Genomic DNA, 22,863 nt, shown 5'->3' on the forward strand with positions numbered 1-22,863 from the left:
CCTTTGCAAAGAATCAGCGTACAGTTTAAAAGCAGAATCCATAACTTAGGTCTGTGAATCATCTGCATTTAACAGCATAGCATTAAGGCATAGCAACAGTGTGTTTAAAATTAAATAAATTTCTAATTAATGGCCCAATGTAGACATAATTAATATAGTTTGTACACATTCCAAAAAGTAATATATACTAGAGGTATAATTTGTGTATGTCTATGTATATATATAAAATTTATATGTATATAAATTTTAAATATAGAGAAAAGTTTGGAATACTGTCTAAGGCTTTTTAAAATTCTCATTCTGCAGAAATTCCCAAGGCAATCTCATTCCACTTCTGTGACTTCCTTTACCATCACTATCCCAAACTTTACATATTCTGTCTAGATATCTCTAAGTTCCATGTCCATTTTTTAACTTCCCACTCTATACGAAGATCAAGCACGTCAAACTCAAAGGCTAACACGAGCCAAATAAACGAGGTATGTGGCCCACGGGCCTCGAGTTTGACATGCTTGATCTAGATGTTTCACAGATGCCTCAGACTTCCCCTTAAATTTCCTCTTTCCCTGGGTTCACTATCTCAATAAAAGGCAACACCTTCACAGATATTTTTGTCAGAAACCTGGAAATTATCCTTGACACCAACCTCCTTCTCACTCTCATCCCACCTTCCAAATATAATCAATCATCAGGTCCTATGAGTTTTACCTGTTAAATACTTCTGAAATCCATCCTGCCACCATTCCATTTCAAGTCACCATAATCTTTTGTTGGCCTACTACTATAACCTCCTAATAAGCCTCCCATATCCATTCTTTTATATATATATATATATATATATTTTATTGATCTTTCACAGAGAGGAAGGGAGAGAGACAGAGAGCTAGAAACATCGACGAGAGAGAAACATTGATCAGCTGCCTCCTGCACATCTCCCACTGGGGATGTGCTCGCAACCCAGGTACATGCCCCTGACCGGAATCAAACCTGGGACCCTTCAGTCCGCAGGTCGACGCTCCATCCACTGAGCCAAACCGGCTTTGGCCCCATATCCATTCTTGATCCTAATTCATTCTCCACATAGTACCCAATGTGAATTTATTTCACTTTGTAAAATTCCCACTATGTAGGGTAAGTCCCAAACCCCTTAACAAGGCCTATAAGACTCTGCATAGCCCTGGCCAGTTTGTCTCAATGGATAGAGCGTCCGCCTGCAGACTAACGGGTCCCAGGTTCAATTTGGTCAAGGGCACATGCCCCGGTTGCGGGCTCAATCCCCAGTACGGGGCGTGCAGGAGGCAGCCGATCAATGATTCTTTCTCATCATCATTGATGTTTCTATCTCTCCCTCTCCTTTCCTCTCTGAAATCAATAAAAAAAAAATACTCTGGATAATCTGGCCCCTGCCCACCTCTTGCCCCACATCTCTTACCACCTCCCCTCTGTGAGTCTGCAACATTGCATGTTTTGAACATGTTCTCTCCCAACGTCAGGCTAAATCCTCCTTGACCCCAGCATTTCATCTAACCAACTCCCAATTATTCTTTAAGTCTCAGCTTAAAGGTTAATTCCTGAGGAGCCTCACCTGTCTCTACACTTCAGGTTAGGTCTCCCTCTTATAAATTCTCACAACCCCTGTATATTCCCATCCCGTTACTTAATACACTTATAATCTTACTAGAGGCCCAGTGCACAGATTTGTGTACCGGTGGGGTCCCTCGGCCTGGCCTGCAGGGATCAGGCCAAAACTGGCTCTCCGGAATCCCCCGAGGGGTTCCGGATTGTGAGAGGGCGCAGGCCAGACTGAGGGACCCCACTGGTGCACGAATCCGTGCACCAGGCCTCTAGTATGCATATAAAATCTTTGGTAATCTCTTCCTGCCTTCCCCCTTTGCCCCCTTCCTCTGAGATTCACCAGTCTGTTCCATGTTTCCATGCCTGTGGTGTCCGCTCCTGCATTGAGCATCTAACCCAGCAGTTCTCAACCTGTGGGTCGTGACCCCTTTGGGGGTCGAATGACCCTTTTACAGGGGTCGCCTAAATACATCCTGCATATCAGATATTTACATTACGATTCATAACAGTAGCAAAATTACAGTTATGAAGTAGCAACGAAAATAATTTTATGGTTGGGGGTCACCACAACATGAGGAACTGTATTAACGGGTCGCAGGATTAAGAAGGTTGAGAACCACTGATCTAACCCCTGATGATCAGTGTGCATTATAGCTATCGGTCTGATGGTCGCTTAGGCTTTTATATATAAAGAAGAGTATTTGTTAAACATTTATATTCTGGCTAATCTAGGCAGGAAACATGTCTATTGTATCACTGCTAGGTATTCAAAAATTATCTGTTCACTGACCGAATAGTCAGTCAGTAATAGTATGCACAAAAAAGGTAAAAAGGCAGTAAGGTACATAAAGCTAGGTTATTTTAATTAACCATAAAAAGAAAACTAAAATTTGAACTCACTGAAACAAATTCACCAAACTCCTGTCATTTCTGAAACATCCTACAATAGGGTTTGTGGTTTTGTTTGTTCATTTTTTTTTTTTTTGGAATTATACCAGGCAACAACTTTTTTTTCTTTTTTTAAAAATATATTTTATTGATTTTAGAGAGGAAAGGAGAGGGGGAGAGAGAAACATCAATGATGAGAGAGAATCATTGATTGGCTGCCTCCTGCACACCCCTCACTGGGGATGGAGCCTGCAACCCAGGCATGTGCCTTTGGCCGGAATCGAACCCGGGACCCCTCAGTCCGCAGGTCGATGCTTTATCCATTGAGCCAAACCAGCTAGGGCCAGGCAACAACTTTTTGTCTGAAATGTCAGAATTTTGCCAACTTTCAAATATCAGCCATAATGGATATGAACTCAATTATAATAAAATTACACAGAGCAAAAACCACAAAGTATTTCCTGAGCATGTCTCCTGTGAATATTTTTGAGGCAAGCTAATTAGAAGTTATTACGTACTATTCATTATCCAGCTTCCCAAACAAGTTACTAAAAAGCTCATTAATTTTTTTATAACATTTTTGTTGAATGCACACCTCCTATTCAGACTTTATGCATGACTAAGCAGATTTAAGTAGTCAATTAATATGCAATATATTAAATTATCCTATGCAGAAGAACTGTGCGTTTTCTAATTGCAAGTCAATGTAAGGGATAAAATAATTCATATTGCTAATATTCATATATCACTTACTGTGAACCAACTACAGTTCTAAGCGTTTAGTATGATTTAACTCACTGAATCTTCTCAATAATCCTATGAAGTTATCATTCCCATTATATAGAGAAGAAACTGAGGCACAGAAAGGTCAACTTATCTTATCTAAGGTCATAGTGCTAGTAAATGGCAGAGCCAGAATTCAAATCCAAATGACCTGGCTTCAGTTATATAACATTTTTCATTTGAAGAGGCAAGAGTTTATCAGAGCAGTAATAAAAAGGAATCAGTAGCGGATTTAAACAAAAATACTGCAACGAAAGTGAAAAAAAAGGAATGGGGAAGGAGGAACATGGTAGAAAAAATTTTGTCACAGAACAGATAAAGGTCATTAACAAAGGTCCTCCCAGCTGGCTCTATAAGCCAAGAGCAAACTGAGAGCAGAGAGAGATTAAAGGCAGAGCTCAGGGAAAAACCAGCAAAACAACATTTTAAAAATAAATTTCAGCCGAAACCGGTTTGGCTCAGTGGATAGAGCGTCGGCCTGCGGACTGAAGGGTCCCAGGTTCGATTCCGGTCAAGGGCATGTACCTGGGTTGCGGGCACATCCCCAGTGGGAGATGTGCAGGAGGCAGCTGATCGATGTTTCTCTCTCATCGATGTTTCTAACTCTCTATCTCTCTCCTTTCCTCTCTGTAAAAAATCAATAAAATATATTTAAAAAAAAAAATAAATAAATAAATAAATAAATAAATAAATAAATTTCAATTAGCCCTCATAAAAGTGAACAAAATCTTCAATGGAAGAGAGCATAGTGGACATTGCTGAAAATACGAGTCATGAAGGCCATGCTGGATTAAAAAAAAAAAAAAAAAAGAGCAAGTTAACCTGAAAAATAAGTTTAAAAGGAATGCCAAAACAAACCCCAAAAAATATGTAGCAATGGCAGTCATAGGAGACCCAGCATAAGCATAACTGGTATCTGAAAAACAGGACCAAGCAAATGGAACCAAAAAAGATATGGATGGAGATGGGCGGAGGGGCAAGCATCTCACTGTGGTTTTGCTTTGCATCCCCCTGATGGCTAATGATGTTGGGCATCTCCTATGTGCTTAATTCTTTGTTTCTTATCAGCCTGTCTCGTGTTGCTCCAATTCTGTCATAGCTAATAATTCTTACACTAAAGTTTACCTGCTCAAAGTACCATGTGGTTTCATTCTCCTGACTGAACCCAGACTCCTGTAAATATGGACAGTCAGTAACTTTCTAACTAGAATTCAGATATCTACCAAGGTTTAAAAAATAGAAGACAGTCATGGCCGGTGTGGTTCAGTGGTTGAGCGTCGACCTACAAACCAGGAGGTTGCAGCTTGATTACCAGTCAGGGCACATGCCTGGATTATGGGCTCGATCTCTAGTGTGGGTGTGCAGGAGGCAGCAGATAGATTCTCATCATTGATGTTTCTATCTCTTTCTCCCTCTCCCTTCCTCTCTGAAATCAATGAAAATGTATTAGAAAATAGAAGACAGAAAAGCTGAAAAATATTTTGTCCCTGATCAAATGCTCCCTTTAGAAGAACTAAGAAAAAGCCTGGCCGGGGGGGGGGGGGGGGGGGCCCCGTAAAAAGTCCAGAGAAAAAAAAAGCCTTGGGTTTCATTTGTACCTTTTTTTTTTTTAAAAAATTTTATTGAATTTTCACAGAGAGGAAGGGAGAGAGATAGAGAGTTAGAAACATCGATCAGCTGCCTCCTGCACATCTCCCACTGGGGATGTGCCCGCAACCCAGGTACATGCCCTTGACCGGAATCGAACCTGGGACCTTTCAGTCCGCAGGCCGACGCTCTATCCACTGAGCCAAACCGGTTTCGGCTCTTTTTTTTAAAAAAAAAAACCAAAAACAAACAGCTTTCTGAATAGGAGCTGTGAAGGTTTGGTTTTATTGGGTTTTTGCTGATTTTTTGAATGATGTTCAGAGGATAAGGGTGTGCTAGGGGGAGGAAATGAAACATGAGAAACTTACTGAATGTGCTAGGAGGAGGGACTGAGGCATGGAAAGGGATTGTGTTAGGGTCAGGGACCGTAGAAGAAAAATTGCTAGATTGTCTTAGAAAAACAATGTGTTATGATATGCTCCAGCCAGGTGTGACTCCGTTTACCTCCCCTTTGTGCTTATGAACTTTCTGTGAACTTCTAAGGAACAGCTAATGAAATGCTTTGTATTTTTTTTAACACTGTTTTGCTATAAAGGATCATACTGCACCCTTGGTCTCGGCCACATGCTGCAAACCTTCCCAGAGGGGGAAGGTGCGGGCTGTGGTCAGCTGGCCAGCTTAATAAAGGCTCTTAAATTTAAATTCTGAGTCGGTGGTCTATCTCGCTGAGCCAACCCATAACAAGGGTTCTAGGCATACTGTTTTTAATTGGAGAAAGGTGACTTCTATGTGAAAGATTTAAAATGCTGAATGCAATCGGTCTTGAGAAAGTTTACCTGGAATGTTAGAAAAGATAACCTTCCTTTGCCAGGCCAAATGAAATAAAAGGATGGCTAGTGTTAAAGGGAGGTGGCAATATGTCCAGAAAACTAGAAGCAGAAAATTGTAGCACGAAAACAGTCAATACCAATACTGAAACGAATGGACATGGCTGTGTTTCAATAAAGCCTGCAGGCCAGTTGGCCAACCTCTGCTCTGTTCTGTATATGGACACACAACATGTAGCAAAAGCATAAGAACACGTGTGAGAATTTAACACTTTAAATTCAACACAGTGTATTCTCTGGTGAAACAGGGAGGAGACTGGCAGGAAATACACAAGAGGCATTTGCTAGAAATGTAATATTCTATTTATTTTTAAAAAAAACCTGACACAATAGGAATATTAAGATTTAATGATAGGTATCACCATATTGTTCTGTTCTTGTATGTGTGAAATATATCATAAGAATATATGACATAAAAAAAGACTATATGACATAAATGTTCCCTTTCATTGCTATTATTTCTGAGACTTTAGATGTCTTAGACCTAGGTAGTAGTTCCATACTATTTATCTGCCCATATCTTTTTTTTTTTTTAAGCAGGGAAAGAAATTAATATTGCAGAATTATTATACTGAACTATGCTGGAAGCTATGCCATCTTATCAGTCCAGGCGGAAGCCATTATTATGCACCTGAGTAGAGCAGTGGGAACACAGTGTGATGCATGCAGCTGAAGTATAAACAAGGTACAGGCATTATGAGATGGTGGAAATTAGTAACTGGCTGTGAGGGTTAGGAAAAGCTTCAGCAAAGAAGATGAAGCAGCAAAGGGGTAGGAGAGGCCTTGGATGCCATGCTAAGGAGTCTGAAATGTATCCCACTGGCAGTGAAGAACCACTTAAGGGATTAAGTAGAGAAATGACCTCGTCAGATCTGTATTTTAGAAAGGTCACTCAAGTAACAACATGGAGGGCAGCCTGGAGAAGGCTCAGGCGAGAGCAAGAAGACACCACGTAACAGCCAGGCCCTTTGCTTCACAAAGGACGTACAGCCCTAAGATTCCGTGGATGCCCAAGGGCCTTACATAAGATGGCTGAGTATTTGCATATAACCTACGCACATCCCCACATATACTTTAAATCACCCCAAATTTTTTATAATACCTAATGCACTGTAAATAATGGTTGTTACACTGTATTGCTTAGGGAATAATGACAAGAAAAAAGTCTGTGCATGTTCAGTACAGACTCAACTATCTAGGCCAGCCGTGGGCAAACTACGGCCCACGGGCCGGATCCGGCCCGTTTGAAATGAATAAAACTAAAAAAAAAAAAAGACCGTACCCTTTTATGTAATGATGTTTACTTTGAATTTATATTAGTTCACACAAACACTCCATCCATGCTTTTGTTCCGGCCCTCCGGTCCAGTTTAAGAACTCATTGTGGCCCTCGAGTCAAAAAGTTTGCCCACCCCTGATCTAGGCCTAACTACATAGTGCATGTCAGCAACAACGTAACACTTCACCACCCCCACCCCCCAATATGTTTGAGCCTCTGTTGATTGAATCCACAGATAGAGCAAGCCAACTGTTATCTCAAAGGGTACTCAAAATGGTTCACCACGGTAGCAAAGGAAAATACCAGCACTCAACCGGAAGAGTATCTGCTAAGTGAAATAAGTCAGTTACAGAAAGACAAGTATCACATGATCGCACTCATATATGGAATCTAAGTAACAAAATAAACTGATGAACGGAGTGGATCCAGAGACATGGAAGCATGGAACAGAGTGCGGGATCTCAGAGGGAAGGCGGGGGAGGGTGGGTGGGCGGGAGGTAATCAACCAAAGACCTTGTGTGCATAACCCATGGACACAGAGAACAGGGTGCTGAAGCCCTGGGGCAGGGCACACGGGAGGGGGTTAATGGGGGGGGGGGGGAGGGACATATGTAATACTTTCAACAATAAAGAATTATTTTTTAAAGAAGAAAATACCAGAACTCTTGTTTATGAACTTTATTGACACTGGCCTCCTCACACAATCCCCATGTCATATGTCTGTGGCACATGGGGTTCAGGAAGTGTGGAAGCTCCACAGCCTGGGGGGCAGTGGTGTCATCACTCATTTGTTTTGTGATGCAGTGCAGTTCATGTGCCACACAATGACATCAATGTGGTCAGTTTCAGAAAAAAACGCATCTTTTCAATAAGATCACAACCAAACTTGACAATGAGATGGTGAGTAACCATGAAACTCTTGCAGCTCAAAGAAGTTCTCTGGTTATCATCTGGTCAAGTGCATATAAGATTTCTGGGACTTAAAGAGCATTTGTATATTTTTCTCTTACAAAAATACTAGTGTTCCAAGTTCAATGACGTCTTCTGGGATGACAAATGTCTATTAGAAGGATGTACCTAGCAGATATTCCAAAAATACACACATCTATCCTTTCAAAATAAAGGAGGTCTAACAAAAGGTGGCAACTTTAAAATAATAAACTATGCTGAGTACATTTTGAAAATATGTGTCAATTTTTCTATCCTTATGTTTTCGTTGCAAAAAAGATGTAAAAGAGTTTTTTTGGTTTGAACCACACATGAAAACTCTCACATCTGCCCTGCCCAGGCGGCTCAGTTGGTTGGAGCATCATCCCATACACCAAAGGGTGGCGGGTTCGATTCTTGGTCAGGACACATACATAGGTTTCAGGTTCGATACCCGTTTGGAGTGTGTACAGGAGGTAAGCAATTGATGTTTCTCTCTCTCTCTCTCTTTCTCTCTCTCTCTCCCCCCCCCCCCGCCCCTTTCTTCCTCTCTCTTTAAAATCAATTTTTAAAAAATAATAAAATAAAAACTCTCACATCTGTATGCCAGGAGTTTTCAAACTGTGATCCAAGACCCCGAAACCCTTTCAGTGAGTCCACAGGTGTAAAACCATTTTCATAATAATTACCAGACGGTCTTTGCCTTGTTCACTCTTTCTCTCACAAGCGTCCAGCAGAGTTTTCCAGAGGCTAATGGAGTGTGTGCTTGTGTATGATTGCGATTTAAAATCTTCTCAGTAATTTGTTTATCAATAGACAAACCTACAAAAATGAAAGTTCTTTGGAGTCTTGAATAATTTTTTAATTTGTAAAGGAGTCCTGAGACCAAGAAGTCTGAGAATCACTGATATACACTTTAAAACTTAATAACTGAATTTTCTAACCTATGTTTAACATATTTCAAACACAAGGTTTCAGTGGCTTTTCAAGTCATGTTAAGAAATACATTAACATGCCATCTTTCCACTGTTCTGTAAGAAAACTGACATCAAGAAAAAGGGAAATTTGCTGACATGCAGACAAATAATAAGGCAGTAGATGACATTCAATCAGAATAACATAAATTAAGTTGTAGAGGAGTTCAGAGAGGAGGAATTCCTGTCAGCCAGGATGACCAGGGAGGAACCTAATGGAGAACAAATCTAAATTAAAACCCCATTATCGTCTTTAAAAACATGTTCAGAAGACTGAGGAGGAGTAACATTTCAGGGGGAGGCAGGCAACAGTAACAATGACGACAGGCTGAAGGAAAAGGGCATACATTTTAGCAGCCCAAGCAGTGAGCACATAATAACATCAGTGTCACAAGTGTATGCACACATGCATGTGGGACTTCTGAGTGAGTGCTGGGACAGCTGAATAGCCATACCCAATCTACTGGCACTTAAAGAATGTTTAAGTTGGTATGATATTCATATCAATTCTTCCCTTCTCAATCTCAGAATAATTCCCTCAGGCCTAACACTCCCAAACCAGCATCATCAATCATTTAAGATGTATAAGTAAAACAATAATGTTGGCAATGGTTATCTCTAGGTGGTGGGATTTAAGGCTAATGATCACTTATTATGAACCAGGTAATATACTAAACATTAGGAATCCTAAAGCTAGTACTTTTATTATAAGAGGTATCTTATGTGTCTAATAGCATAGTACTTTATGTGTCTAATAGCACAGTACCAGGTTTTTTTTTAATTATAAGAGGTACTAGAGGCCCCGTGCACGAATTCGTGCACCAGTGGGGTTCCTTGGCCTGGCCTGCAGGATCAGGATGAAACCAGCTCTCCGACACCCCCCAAGGGGTCCCGGATTGCAAGAGGATGCAGGCCAGGCCAAGGGACCCCACCGGTGCACGATCGGGGCTCCAGGAGGGCTCCAGGGCGTGTCCGGCCCGTCTGGCTCAGTCCCAATCGGCTGCACCCCAGCAGCAAGCTAACCTACCAGTCGGAGCATCTGCCCTCTAGTGGTCAGTGCATGTAATAGCGACTGGTTGACTGGTCGACTGTCTGCCCGCTGGTGGTCAGTGCACATCATAGCGAGCAGTTGAGCAACCTTAGCATATCATTAGCATATTACACTTTGATTGGTTTAACGGACAACCAGACCACCGGACACTTAGCATATTAGGCTTTTATTATATAGGATATGTCTAACAGCACAGTACCTAAGCATTTCACTGAGCCAAGCAACCTTGAAAGATGAGTATTTTAATCCCAATTTAACAAATTTGAGAACCAGAACCAAGAAGAAACAGAGGTTCTGCCCATAGTTACACCATAGAAACTGGTGAAGCCATGACCAAAATCCTGGCCTACTAACTCATATATAGTCCTCTCTTCTACTCCTAGGAAGGACATGGACACATCCTCATGTTACTGCAGCAGCCTAACTGGTATCCTTCCTGCCAGTCTCACCTCATTCTAATCTCTCCTCATACATAAATATTTTATGGCTCTTGTGTAGGAGGCACGGTACTATGGTTGCAAACCTCAGAACTTCCCATGTCAGGGAAATAGGATATTCGCTACTCTGCTTCCTTCACGTGCAGTAATCTGAAAAGGTAAAGCTGATAAAGTAATTTCCTACCTTTGAATCCTTCAAGTGGCTCCTGATCATCTGCAACACAGAGCTGTAACTCCAGGACTTACAAAGCCTTCACGATCTGACTTCTGCAGCCTCCACACACTCCCCAAACACAGCCTGATCTCTTACTATTCAAGCATCTTCAGGATGTAGTCACTCTTTTGTGTATCTAGGCCACTGTATACATTGTTTCCTGTCTGAAAAGCCTTTTTTTAAACCCACATCCACCCAGCTAATAACTAGTGATTCTTCAAGACTGAGGTTAGGTGTGAACTTCTGAAAAACCATTATTTATATTCCCAGTGTGAATACAGGAGATTCCCACAGGACCCACAAACACCCTTGTTACAATGTATTCTAACTGCTACTTTACTGGCTTCTGGTTCCACCACACTATAGGGTCTTTGAGGCCAGGGACATACCTTCCATGTTTATCATGCCAGGACCTTGCATAGAGCCTAGCACAGAACTTGTGTTCAATAAATATTTGTGGGATGACAAGAGTGCCTAGTCTAGTGGGAGACACAAACATATATACAACTAAGTAAAGTAAGCTAGATGGCAAGAATGCTATCCAAAAAAGGGAAAAAACGGTAGGAAGCCCTGGGGGGACCTTCTACCTACATCCCCGGAGTCGCCTTACCTGATTTCTCAGTTTCTTCAAATCCTGCTGCTGCTGCTGATGATGACAATAAGCATGATCATGAGTGCCTACTCTGACAGGTACTGTGTGAAGCGCTTTACATAAACAAACTCACTGAATCCTCCTAACTGCATTTCATTGATAAGGAAACTCAGGCTCAAGAAGAAGGCACTTGCTCAGTGTCAGACAATTGGTGGCAGAGCCAAGATTTCAAAACAGGTCTTATCTCCTGAACCAAGGCTCCAAAGAGCACCCTGTGCTTCTCTTCTTCATCAAAAGTGAAATCTCCCCCCCAGTTATCAAAACTGGATAGACTCAACTGAACCCAGTTAAACCAATAAGGTTGAAGAAAGATGCCTTTTGATGTTAACCATTCAAGTGAAAATGTATCTCAAGTTATTACACACCTCCGGGCTTTTTTTTATTAGTATTATTTGATTTTTAGAGAGAGAGGAAGGGAGATGGATAGAGAGGTAGAAACATCGATGAGAAACATCATTGATCAGCTGCCTCCTGCACACCCCCTAGTGGGGATGGAGCCTGCAACCCAGACATGTGCCCTGACCAGGAATCAAACCAGCAACCTCTTGTTTCATGGATCGACGCTCAACAACTGAACCACACCGGCCTGCCCTGGCTTAAGTTGAATATCTTAAATGTAATTTAACTTTTGTGGATGCCTCATGACCATTCCTGTGCTCATCACAGAGGATGCTGTGAAACAGTGTCCCCTTAGGAATGACTGCGCTGGGATATCACAGATTGCCCTTGTATCCTGTGAGCAGGTATAATGCTCATAATGGAGTTCCCAATCCACCCTCATGCCCATGCCTAGTTGAGCTATTATTTCTGGCTACTGTCAAAGTTTGTCTCTAGTAGCCAATCTGCTTTTGCTACCTCTAATCTTCTATGAGCCATGATACCCATAGAGATGTAATGGTCATTTGTGCTATTCACAAATCATTCCTGGCTCTTTGCTTCCCAAGCACATGCCAAGACTGCAACTCCCTGTGCTTTTTTAAGTTAGGCATGGCCAGCCCTGGCCAAGTAGCTCAGATGGATTGAGCATCATCCCGATATGCCAAGGAAATGGGTTTGATTCCTGGTCAAGGCACAACAAATCAGTCAATCTCAATCTCTCTCTCTCTCTCTCTCTCTCTCTCTCTCTCTCTCTCTCCCTCTCTCTTCCTTTCCCATCAATAAATTAAAAATAATTTAAATCTAAAGTTAGGCATGGCCATGTCAGCCAATGAAATGTGAATAAAAGTGACATATGCCACTTTGGGACAGAAACTTTAAAAGCCAGTTACCCTGAGCACCATCTTTCAAAATTATCATGGAAATATCATGTCAAATGGAGTTTCCATCAGCCCGGGTCCGTGTGACTGTGAGGAGCAGAGCTCCCTGTGCACTCGTGTGGGACATGTGGACTGAAAGAGAAGTCCACTTTTATTCTGTGAAGCCACTGAAGTCTTGAAGTTTTTGTTAATGCAGCCTAACCCAGGCTCCAAACCAATACACCAGATCTCTAAGGAAGCAATTCTCTCACACAAGTCACTTTATTTGCAGATTTTATGATGAATATTTTTTTGGTACAAAGAATTTTTCTTTGCAGCCATCCTGGTTCAAAGCTATATTCAATATAAAATATATTGGCCAAACACCTACTATGTACAAACCACTGTGCTAGATGAGAAAGAAGACAACCCATGTCTTGAAAGAACTTCAGCCTGGGATTGGCAACTGTGCCAAAAAAAGGCAGACTCTGGTGTTATAATGGCTTAAACGAGAGACAAGTCACATCTAGATGGGGAGAAGAGTACAGAAAGGCTTCACAAAGGAAATTTCTTATCAAATGGCCCTGAAACATGAGTGAGAACCAACAACTAGAGATTGAAAGGGGTCATTTAAGATAGAAAAAGCAACATGAGCAAAGATATAGAGCACAAAGAGCAAACAGTTCCACTGATCTGGAAAATATAATGAAATCTAAGGGAATGGCAAAAAAAAATGAATTTACCCATACTGCCCATGCCAGGCTTGGTCTGTGCTTAATTCAACAGACAGTAAAGAGCCATTAAATCTTAGCTGGGGAAGTGATGGTAGTACACAAGATGAATGGGAAGAAAGAAAACAATTTAGGGGGTTTCTGCAATAATTCAAGGGAATGGTATATCAAAGGCCCTAAATCAGTGTGATGAGAGGAGGAACAGAAAGAAGCAGATGCCAGAAATAGTGCAGAGGCAGTAGCAAAAGACTCTGCGTCCCAGCTGGTTTGGCTCAATGGGTACAGCGCCAGCCTATGGACTGAAGGGTTCTGGGTTCGATTCCGGTCAAGGGCACGTACCTTGGTTGCAGGCTCGGGAGGCAACCAATCAATGTGTCTCCCTCACACTGATGTTTCTCTCTCTGTGTCTCTCCCCCTCCCTTCCACTCTCTCTAAAAATCAATGGAAAAATATCCTCCGGTGAGGGTTAAAAAAGAAAGAAAGAAAGAAAAAAAGACCCAGCAACCAGCTGAACCCAGGGGGAGAAAAAAGGCAAGAATGGTTCTTGAAGTATGACTCCCGAGTAGTGGAGAGCACTGTTACTCCACATGGCTGAGGTGAATCAGCAAAGTCACAAGGCAAATAAGGTGGTGCGCTCTTTTCTAATGGCTGACTCCAGCGTCATCTGAAGTAAATACTACTTGTTTATCTTTTGCTCCATCTAGGAAAAGTTGCCTCTTAATTTGTTACTATCTTACAGCCTGCTTTTTCCAACAGGAAACTCCCTGGAACCACCACACGCATTCCAGGTTCTCCCCTGCCGCCTTTACCGTCCTCCACCATCCTCCATCCTCTACCGTCCTCACTTTCTCATCTCTTCGCTTCTCCTTCCTCATCATCCACCCAGGCCTTCCCACCCATGCTCAACTGAACTCCTTTTCCTGCAGTCTTATAGTATCCACTGCCTCAGAATCCTAGAGACCATATCATTACTCAACCAATTTCCAGTGTGCTCTTTATTCCCACAACTTATAGGCCCATTAGAGTAAGTCTTGAGTTCCCCACATCTGTATTGCTTTGCACCCAATATATACTCAATAGACACTATGGATTATCCAAAATCAATTGGTTTCTAAGAATATGCACATCTTATTTCCTCATGTGACATGTGAAATGGAGAGATTCATCACTTAATACTTCAAAATGTCCTTTAGTTAGTCTTTAATCTTAGGAGCTGCTATTGCCTTAAGAGATTATTTGAAAATATCATTTTGTCATAAATCTTCGTGCCAGCTTCCTTTTAATCCTTTTGACTTGAAGGTATACCACAGTTCAGTGATCATCACTCCAGGGTGATTATGACCTAGAAATAACCGAATTTTCCATGCTGATTATTTTACTTTCAGAATCCTAATAAGTGCATTTTCCCCACCTTCCTGTTCAACTCGCTAAAATATATATATATAGATTATGGATTTTCAACCTTTTTCATCTCACGGCACACATAAACTAACTACTAAAATTCTGCGGCACACCAGAAAATGTTATGTTTTTTGCTGATCAGACCAAAAAAAAAAAAAAAATATGGTGACATTTTGATTCGTTCACACCGGATGTGTTGGCTGATGTCCTTTGTTATTTTACAGCCTAAGGGAAAAGAGTCGGTACCCCTGACTCTATAGTGAGTTACTGCATGTTTTACATGTTTTAAAAGTTCTTGCCGCACACTGGCTGAAAATCGCTGGTATGGATCATTCAAGGTGTATCCATTGTGTTTTAACAAAGTAACAGCTGTCTTCCCTGGTCCCTCTCTCAATTAACTACAATGATTCAATTCCGTTTCACTCCTTCCTCGTGTCAGGGAAACACAAATAGAAATAAAGTTCATTAAGGAATTATAAAAATAGCCCTGCTGTAAAAAGGAATCCAAAATATTCGTGGGATACTGTCCTAACCAAACCTCATCACTAAGACATTTCCTCTTGCAAGCGCGAGCGAGTCAACAGCGGGGAGAAGTGTCGCAGGAGAGGAAGCCGGGGCAGCGTACTGTGCCGACCAAACTGGCCCCGGCCCCCGAACACCTGGTGCCAGCAGGGCATGAGCACCGAGCCCCTCCCCGTCCGCCGCCGAGGCCCGCTCGGCCGCCCTGCACTTTCCCTCCCCTCCCCACCGCCTGGCCGGCCTGACCGCGTCCTCCCTCCGCGCCCAGGTGCGCGGCGCGGCGGGGTCTCGCGCGCGATGACCTCAGGCCGTTCGGTCTGGGTCAGCCGTCCTCTCCCGCAGGCCTGGCAGCCCCGGGGTGGCCGTCCAGGGACGGGTCTTCCCGCCCGAACCCCCAGGCCCACCCGGACCTCATTATTCCCCAGCGTTAGCGCGCGCCGGCTCCGCGCCCGGCCCAGCCCGGGACGGCGGGGGAGGGGAGAGCGGGGAGCTCGGTGACCGTTAGCTGCGGTGGCGGCTGCGCCCCGACGCACGCAGGACGGGCCCTTACCGCAGCGGAGAGGACGGCAGCGGGGAGGCGGCGCCCGGCCCGTCGCGGGCGGGAAGGCGGAGGCGACGGCGGAGGCGACGGCGGCGGCAGCCGCGGGGGACCCCGGAGGGCGCCCGGGACACGGTGGGCGGCATGGGCGCCGCCATAGTGGGGACGCAGCGCCAGGCGGAGCGCGCGGCCGCGACCCGGGGACGGCGGGACCACCAATCCCGCTCTCCGCCTCAGCGCCTCGCCGGGAGTCGGGCGTCCGCGGCCAATCGGCGCGCGCAGGCCGGGCAGTGGGCAGGCACGGGCACCAGTGGCCCAATGGCACGGCAGCCCCGACTTTCCCGGCCCGCCCACCGCGCTCCTCGGGGGCTGGGGATGCGGGCGGTGCGGGGCTGCAGGCGGGCGTCGCGGTGCCGGCGTCCGCGCTCGGCAGGCGCCCCAGCAGCACGTCCCGCTGGAGGCTTCCTTCTTGCCTGGTTTCCCTGCCCAGCGGCGCGCGTTCTGGTGCCCGCAGGGCTCGCTGGCCTCCGGCACGACCCAGCCTCCCCAGGGCCTGTTTCTTCACCCGCGCGGTGGGCGCAGCCGGGTGGCCACGGGCGTTCCACGCCGAGGAACGCTGCCAGTGTTGCCCGAGGCCCGAGGCTTTGGACCTCCAGGGGCTGGGCGACCCTGCCCCATCTTGTGGGATGAGAGTGGACGGGGTTCCCAAGCTGCGCTTCAGTACCATCAGTTTCAGAGCCTCGCAAAAAGATTTTGTCGGGGGACAGGACCACTCCGCCCCGTCCCGTCCCAGTCCGTTTAGCCTTTGCAGCTCTGGAGGTCCTAGCCCTCTCCCACTCCTCCCTCAGCCCGGCAGGTGGGAAGAGGTACGGCCCGGCTGCAATCCTTGGTTGCCAACCCAAAAATCCTAAAAGGAAGGCAGTTTGCCCTGGCAAACAGGCCTCGGAGGAGGAGCCTGCCTGACAGGCTGGCACAGTGAGGGAGTTCCGGACTGCAGGCTGTGTGTGATCTAAATAAAATCTCATTACCCCTTTAATCGTTTGTTTCCCCGTCGTTACCAGGCTGACCAAAATAAAAAGCATGAACTTTCTAGAAAAATCGATAAGAACTCTGCTGGGATAAGAGCAAGAATCCCAGCTATGCAGGTGCTCGAAGGAAGGCGGCCGTGGAGGTGGTGGGACCCTGCCAAGTCTGAGGAAGTGTTCCTCTCCAAAGGTACTGCTCCCCAGGCTGGCCTCTGCCCATCTTACCAGTGACCCCTGGGAATCATTGGGTGCTGCACAAAAAGGCCAACCTCCGGGAGCTGGCATAGAATAGTGTCTTTGAAACCTGCTGCTCCGCGCCCAAGAATGAGACCCCAGGAAGCAGCCGCCTCCCAAGCCCCAGGACCAGAGAAGCACCGAGAATTGCTGAGCTGACCCACGCCTCTCCTGCACCTGGACTGGCCATGGAACCGAGAGGCCACCCAGGGACCAACGAGAGCAGCTGTGCTGTGCCAGGTCCGGCACCTATTCCCCGCGCCTCCCTGTCCACCTGGACCTCAGGGGCCCACCAGGCACAGGGACCAGGTCTTCCTGCAGGGAAGCTTCTCACCAACTAGACAGCTCAGAGCAGTTTCAAGACCCCCCTGGGGTTCCTCTGGGGGTCAAGTCCCTTGCTCTTCTAGCACCTAAAATGTACTCCCTTTCCAGCTGGCTCCACAATTTGTATGGAACAGAGATTCTGGGATGAACTTGACCAGCTCAAAGAAATGAGCCAGAAGTGAGAGATCAAATTCAGTTCTACAGGCTGAGTGGTGGTCTGGTCTTTCCTTTACTCCTCCTCCTTCCAACCTCTAAGTGGGGGAAACAACGGGTACTCAGGCCAGAGGTGCCTCTGTCCCCGTCCCACCACACTACAGCACCAGAACTTGACGAGGAACCCATGTTCACGACAGCTTCCTAGATCTTTCCACACTGAGTCTTCTTAATACATGGCCCTGCGCCAGAGCCTGTGCCTCTAGACCAGTGGTCGGCAAACTGCGGCCGCAAACTGCGGCCCCTTGAGTGTGGCTCTTCCACAAAATACCACGTGCGGGCGCGTGCGACTGAAACTTCGTGGCCACACTCAAGGAGCCAAAGAGCTGCATGTGGCTTGCGAGCCGCAGTTAGCCGACCACTGCTCTAGACACACCCTCAGCCTGACTCTGGGCCACTCCGGCTCCTGGGGGCAGACACAGCCAATCCTCTGCTCAAGACATGTTATTGCTAAGGACAAGGTGATGCACCAGTTTTCAAAATAATTTGGTTTATAGCGTTCATAAGTAACAAAAACCAGGGAAATATTATAAATCTGATTCTTGTATACACAGGGTACAGGTGTGAAGCCCTCCAATCCTGGGCCCAGGCAAACAAATTCATGAGGAGCAAAATCCTGTTTAACCCCTTCAGTGTTGCCCCCCAGCCCCACCCTCACCCCCCCCATGTCCACTCCCTCCCATCCCCAGACCAGGGGCAAACCTGCCCCTGGCCATCAATGGCCCCAATTCATCTTAACCCTCCCAGCTCCCACACTGATTGCAATTTTCTGTCGAATCACCACCAGGCTCTGCCTGCTTCCATCATTAAGATCCTCCTGCATGGTATTCCCCACCCACACCCTCTAATACTGTGCCACAGGGGCTCTGTGTCTAGAGAGATGTGGGCACACACCCATGTGACCCCTCTCTTCTTCAAGAGGGGACAGAAGAGAGGTGGCCTTAGCTCCTTAGTTAGTATCGCAACACTGCAGCTCTGCCAGCATTCCCTTGAGGCAGTTCAAGGGACAGAAGCCACACCCATCTCCAGCCAACCCCAGGGGCCCTTATTCAGCTCAGCTGAGGGCAGAATTTCACATTTTGTTTGCCCTGGATAGGCAAAGGAAGGAAGTAAAGGCCAGGGGCTGGCAAAAGCTGGTCCAGACCAAACACACACACACACACACACACACACACACATACATACATACACACACACACATACATACATACATACACACACACACACACACATAAATACAAAAGGGGGAAGGGAGGGAGCAAGCACCAGCACCTCTTCCTAGTTGGTGCAGGTGATCATTAGGAAACTAAGTTCTAGGCCGAGAACAGGGCAACCAGTCCAGCTAGCGGAGTCGACCCCATTAGAGACCATGCAGCCACAGCATTCCTGTGCTCAGCCCCTCGGTGGGAGCTCAGCGGCTGCTGCCACAAGTCCAAGAACGGCTTATCCTTTCACTAGAGGTGAATGCGATGAGGGTGGGGTGAGAAGACGATGCGGTTGGTTATTTCATTCCTTTGCATTTTACAACTTCATTTTAGAGACTTCAGAGTTCGAAGGGTCTGCTGTGCTTTGGAACCTCCAGAGTGTTCTCGCCTTGGTGGCTGGGAATCTCTTGGCTCCTGGAAGCACCTACTCCATGATGGCCCGGTAGAGTGCAGGCTCAATGTAATCTTCCCGGTATCTTGAGTTGATAACTCGCTGCCGTTTCTTTTCCTGTTTAACCTCCTTCTCTGTGAAAATCTCGTTGAAGCGCATGTCTGAGGCTACTGACTACAGAAGAACAGGCAAGCCAAATGAGCCCTTTGTGGCCAACCGCCATGAGAAAAAAACAAAGGGCACATCCTTGCCTTGTTCCCTTCCCCCCGTCAGGAACCAAGGGCACACAGAACACACTCACCAGTCTAGACTTGACTCTCTTGGGAAGCTCTTCATCCAGCGTGTATACATCATCTCTCTTAACCACCAGCTGTGAGCCGTCCTCAAACTCCACCTACCAAGGAAACACAGGCTTTGCTAAGATATCCCTGACTCTCTCTCTGGGCCACCATGCACACTGGCCATTTCCTGCCGTCATGGGAAGAAATCAGAACACTGAAGGACTGCCATGTTTGAAGCCACAGCTGGCAGACTGGACACAGGGCAGCCCCTAGCTCTGAAAGGACTGTTCCTGAGTCCCTCAGCTCTCTGAAGAGCAAAGACACACCTCTGGCCCGAGAGGAAACACTGAATTAATCAGGTACTCTCCCAACCCCCAAGCCTTTGGCTACCTGGTACATCTGGATGGGGTGGGAGGCCACGAACTTGGCTCCATAGACTTGGCCATCTGTCCACCGCACTTGAACCACGTCCCCTTCAGCAGGAGGACCCAACTGGAGACAATCCTGACTCTGAGGGAACAGGAAGAGAAAAGAGTGAAAGGATGTCCATCTGAGCACAGTGGTAACCACCATCTACCTCAGGAAAGAATAGACCAGGACGAATTCCTGCTCCTGTGGAAATACTCAAGGCACTTGCTCACGCCGAGGCATGATGATGGTCTTAAGGGAAAATACTGTGTAACTGAGTTGTGAGTTGAAGCAGCTGCTCATTGCATGGAACATAAGCTTTACTTGAAAAAATGACAGAGCAACTAACTATGGTTACGGTTACAAACGTATTCAGACTTGGGTATTGGCAGACATCTTGAAAATGAATGAAGTGAACCTGCCACTTCAAAAGAAAACAACTGACAGTATCAAGTATTGCCAATGACAAAAATCTAAGCTTTCAAACACAAATTAGAATTTCAGTAAAGTTTTATCACCAAATTGAGCTTGAAGCTTCCCAAAATTTAAAGATTTTTCTGAGATTAGTTATACAAATGAATGTGATTTTGAGAGTGTATAAGAAAATTTAACATTGGAAAAGTCTGCAGAGCCCATTGCACCAATATGTATAATGTTATAAAATCATGCACAGGTGAGAGATCCATTCTCAGTACAGACAGACCAATGGACTTTAATGTAACAGACATGCAAAGTTCACTGACCTGCTTTCAGATTCAATTATCTGAAAGGCTAGTAAAATACTCCTCCCCTTTCCAATTCCATTTGTCTGCAAGACTAAATTTTCTTCACATATTTTAACCAAAGCAATAAATTGCAATGCAATGAAGACATGACATTAAAGATATTTGTAAAATTATAGAAAAATGGCATTCTTCCTAATATTTTTGTTTTAAAAGGAAGTTATTTTTACCCTCAACAATAAAGATAAGTAAACTTTAAAAAAAATAAATAAAAGAAAAGAAAGTTATTTTTCATTATAGGTTAATTCAAACCAATCAATCTCAGTTTTAACTTCTAATAGAGTAAATACTGATAGACATAACCCACAAAACACAAGTTGTTTGAGGTCCTCAGTAACTTGTAGGGAGAGTCCCGAGATCACTGTCTGTAAGTTAGAGATAATACCACCCACTTCTCAGAGTGGGTATGAGAGCTGACAGAAACACTTGACGTAAAGCACTTAGCATACTGCCAGGCACATTGGAGAGCTTAATAAATCAACCCTATTTTATTCCCATAAACACTGTTACTATCATCTTTCTACCTTGTTATAACTAATGAATGTGCTTTTAGTAACTGCATTGCTAATGTGGCATAAACGGGGAAAATACCTGATTTGTTAAAAGGAGTGGCTCGGTCCCACTACCTTGATGCTTAGTTTAACACATGAAAAAGCAAGGCAGGGGTAGGGGAAACCTGAACTAAGTCCTGAATACTGAGCCAGGAAAGCTGGGATTGGGTCCAGGCAGGGCTTGTGTCTCAGGTGTTGATGAGATAAGCAGGCCAGAGGTGTCTCCAAGCAGTTTCTGCTCAGCCCCAAAACCTTCTGCTGTAAAACCCCAAAAGCTGCCCAGTAGGTGTGGCTCAGTGGTTGAGCGTCAACCTTATAAACCAGGAGGTCACGGTTCAATTCCTGATCAGAGTACACGATTTCGGGTTCCATCCCCAGTTGGGGACATGCAGGAGGCAGCAGATCAATGATTCTCTCTCATCACTGATGTTTCTATTTCTCCCTCTCCCTTCCTCTCTGAAATCAATAAAAACATATTTTAAAAAAATAAAAAAAGAGAGAGAGTTAGCTGGGTAATTCTCCCAAATCCACACAGCTACTAAGCAATGGTGCTGGTTCATGAACACGGGCCTGATCCCAAAGTCTGGGCCCCCTCACGGCAGAATGCCTTCAAGGGTAGTTTAGACCGAAATACAAGCATGTTTCAGAGAAATGCAGAAAATGCTGACTCCTATGAGCTCCTAGAGCAGGTGCAGGGAACCTTTTCTGCCAAGGGCCATTTGGATATTTATATCATTCACAGGCCATACAAAATTATCAACTTAAAAAATTAGCCTGCTATATTTTGTCAAACAATTAATTACCTCACCGTCTAAAGCCTTGGCAGGCCCAGACCAAATGATTTCGCAGGCCTTATGCGGCCCGCAGGCCAGACATTCCCACCTCTGTGCTAGAGGAAGCTCTGTATCCCAGCAGCAGGCAAGTTCATTTGCATGGAAAGACCAGTACAGTACAAAGGCTTTTTTTGTTCTGGGCCCAACTGATGAAACCATGCGTTTGACTAAAAAAGGAAGGCCCACAACCAGTCTCCCAGCCGGACCTAGAAATACCCCAGTCCCAAACTGCCCAAGAGGCTCCTTTCAGAAGTTACCACTATGTCCTCAGGATAGAGATTGTCGCTGAAGGAGCCATCATCAAAGTTGACTTCATAGAAGGTCTCGGTGGTGAGCCTGACCACCTCACACTGGTAGAAGCGGCCGTTCTTGTGCTTGCTAATGACCTTCTGGCCTGCGGTGATGCTCTGCAAGGCCCCCTTGGCACGCTGGAAAAAACAGAGGCTTGAGTTACTCCCACATGGACTTGATAGGTCTGGCAAATGGGGCCCAAAATCAACTGGTCCCTCTTTACCAGGAAAAGATAGCAAAGGAATGAAACAGTAAACAGGAGTAAGAGATGGGAATTGAAACAGGTCTTTCCAGATATCTACACCCCAGCTAGGACAATGGAAGAGACTAATATCCTACTTGCCTGTATAAATGTAGCTTTTTTCTAGATCCTAGTCCACAACTATCTTCATACCATACTGTCTTATCCCAAACTCCCTGAACAGACTCCTCTGACTTCCCTATTTGTTGGCAGGAACTGACCAAATAGCACCTACTAACACACACCACTCAAGAACACATCAGCGTAGGCATCCAGCAGGTGATCCGAGGCCCAGGGCCCCCCGACAGTGCTCCACACAGACCTCAGCACTAGCTCGGCCCCGCCGCGAGGGCACAAACACTGCGTTTCCCTGGACGCCCTCGGTTGCACACGACAGTGGCTCTCAG

At 45.4% G+C, this 22,863-nt stretch overlaps 2 protein-coding genes across 2 annotated transcripts in view; both read right to left on the bottom strand.

Moving 5' to 3' along the window:
- Positions 1 to 15,849, bottom strand: part of ST3GAL3 (ST3 beta-galactoside alpha-2,3-sialyltransferase 3) — a 167,106-nt gene extending 151,257 nt beyond the window's left edge. Inside the window, exon 1 of the mRNA XM_023752809.1 lies at positions 15,690 to 15,849. The gene's annotated coding sequence lies outside the window, so the exon portion shown is untranslated. The remainder of the gene's footprint in view (positions 1 to 15,689) is intronic.
- A 2,097-nt stretch (positions 15,850 to 17,946) lies between these two features.
- The window catches only part of KDM4A (lysine demethylase 4A), a 38,212-nt gene continuing 33,295 nt past the window's right edge, over positions 17,947 to 22,863 (bottom strand). The window contains exons 16-19 of the mRNA XM_023752683.1: positions 22,182 to 22,352; positions 19,741 to 19,860; positions 19,371 to 19,463; positions 17,947 to 19,243 (exon numbers count right to left, since the gene is read on the bottom strand). Of these exons, the coding sequence (XP_023608451.1) occupies positions 19,103 to 19,243; positions 19,371 to 19,463; positions 19,741 to 19,860; positions 22,182 to 22,352 (525 nt within the window). The 3' untranslated portion in view covers positions 17,947 to 19,102. The remainder of the gene's footprint in view (positions 19,244 to 19,370; positions 19,464 to 19,740; positions 19,861 to 22,181; positions 22,353 to 22,863) is intronic.

This window comes from Myotis lucifugus, unplaced genomic scaffold (assembly GCF_000147115.1).
Source record: "Myotis lucifugus unplaced genomic scaffold, Myoluc2.0 scaffold_37, whole genome shotgun sequence".
Classification (NCBI taxonomy): domain Eukaryota; kingdom Metazoa; phylum Chordata; class Mammalia; order Chiroptera; family Vespertilionidae; genus Myotis; species Myotis lucifugus.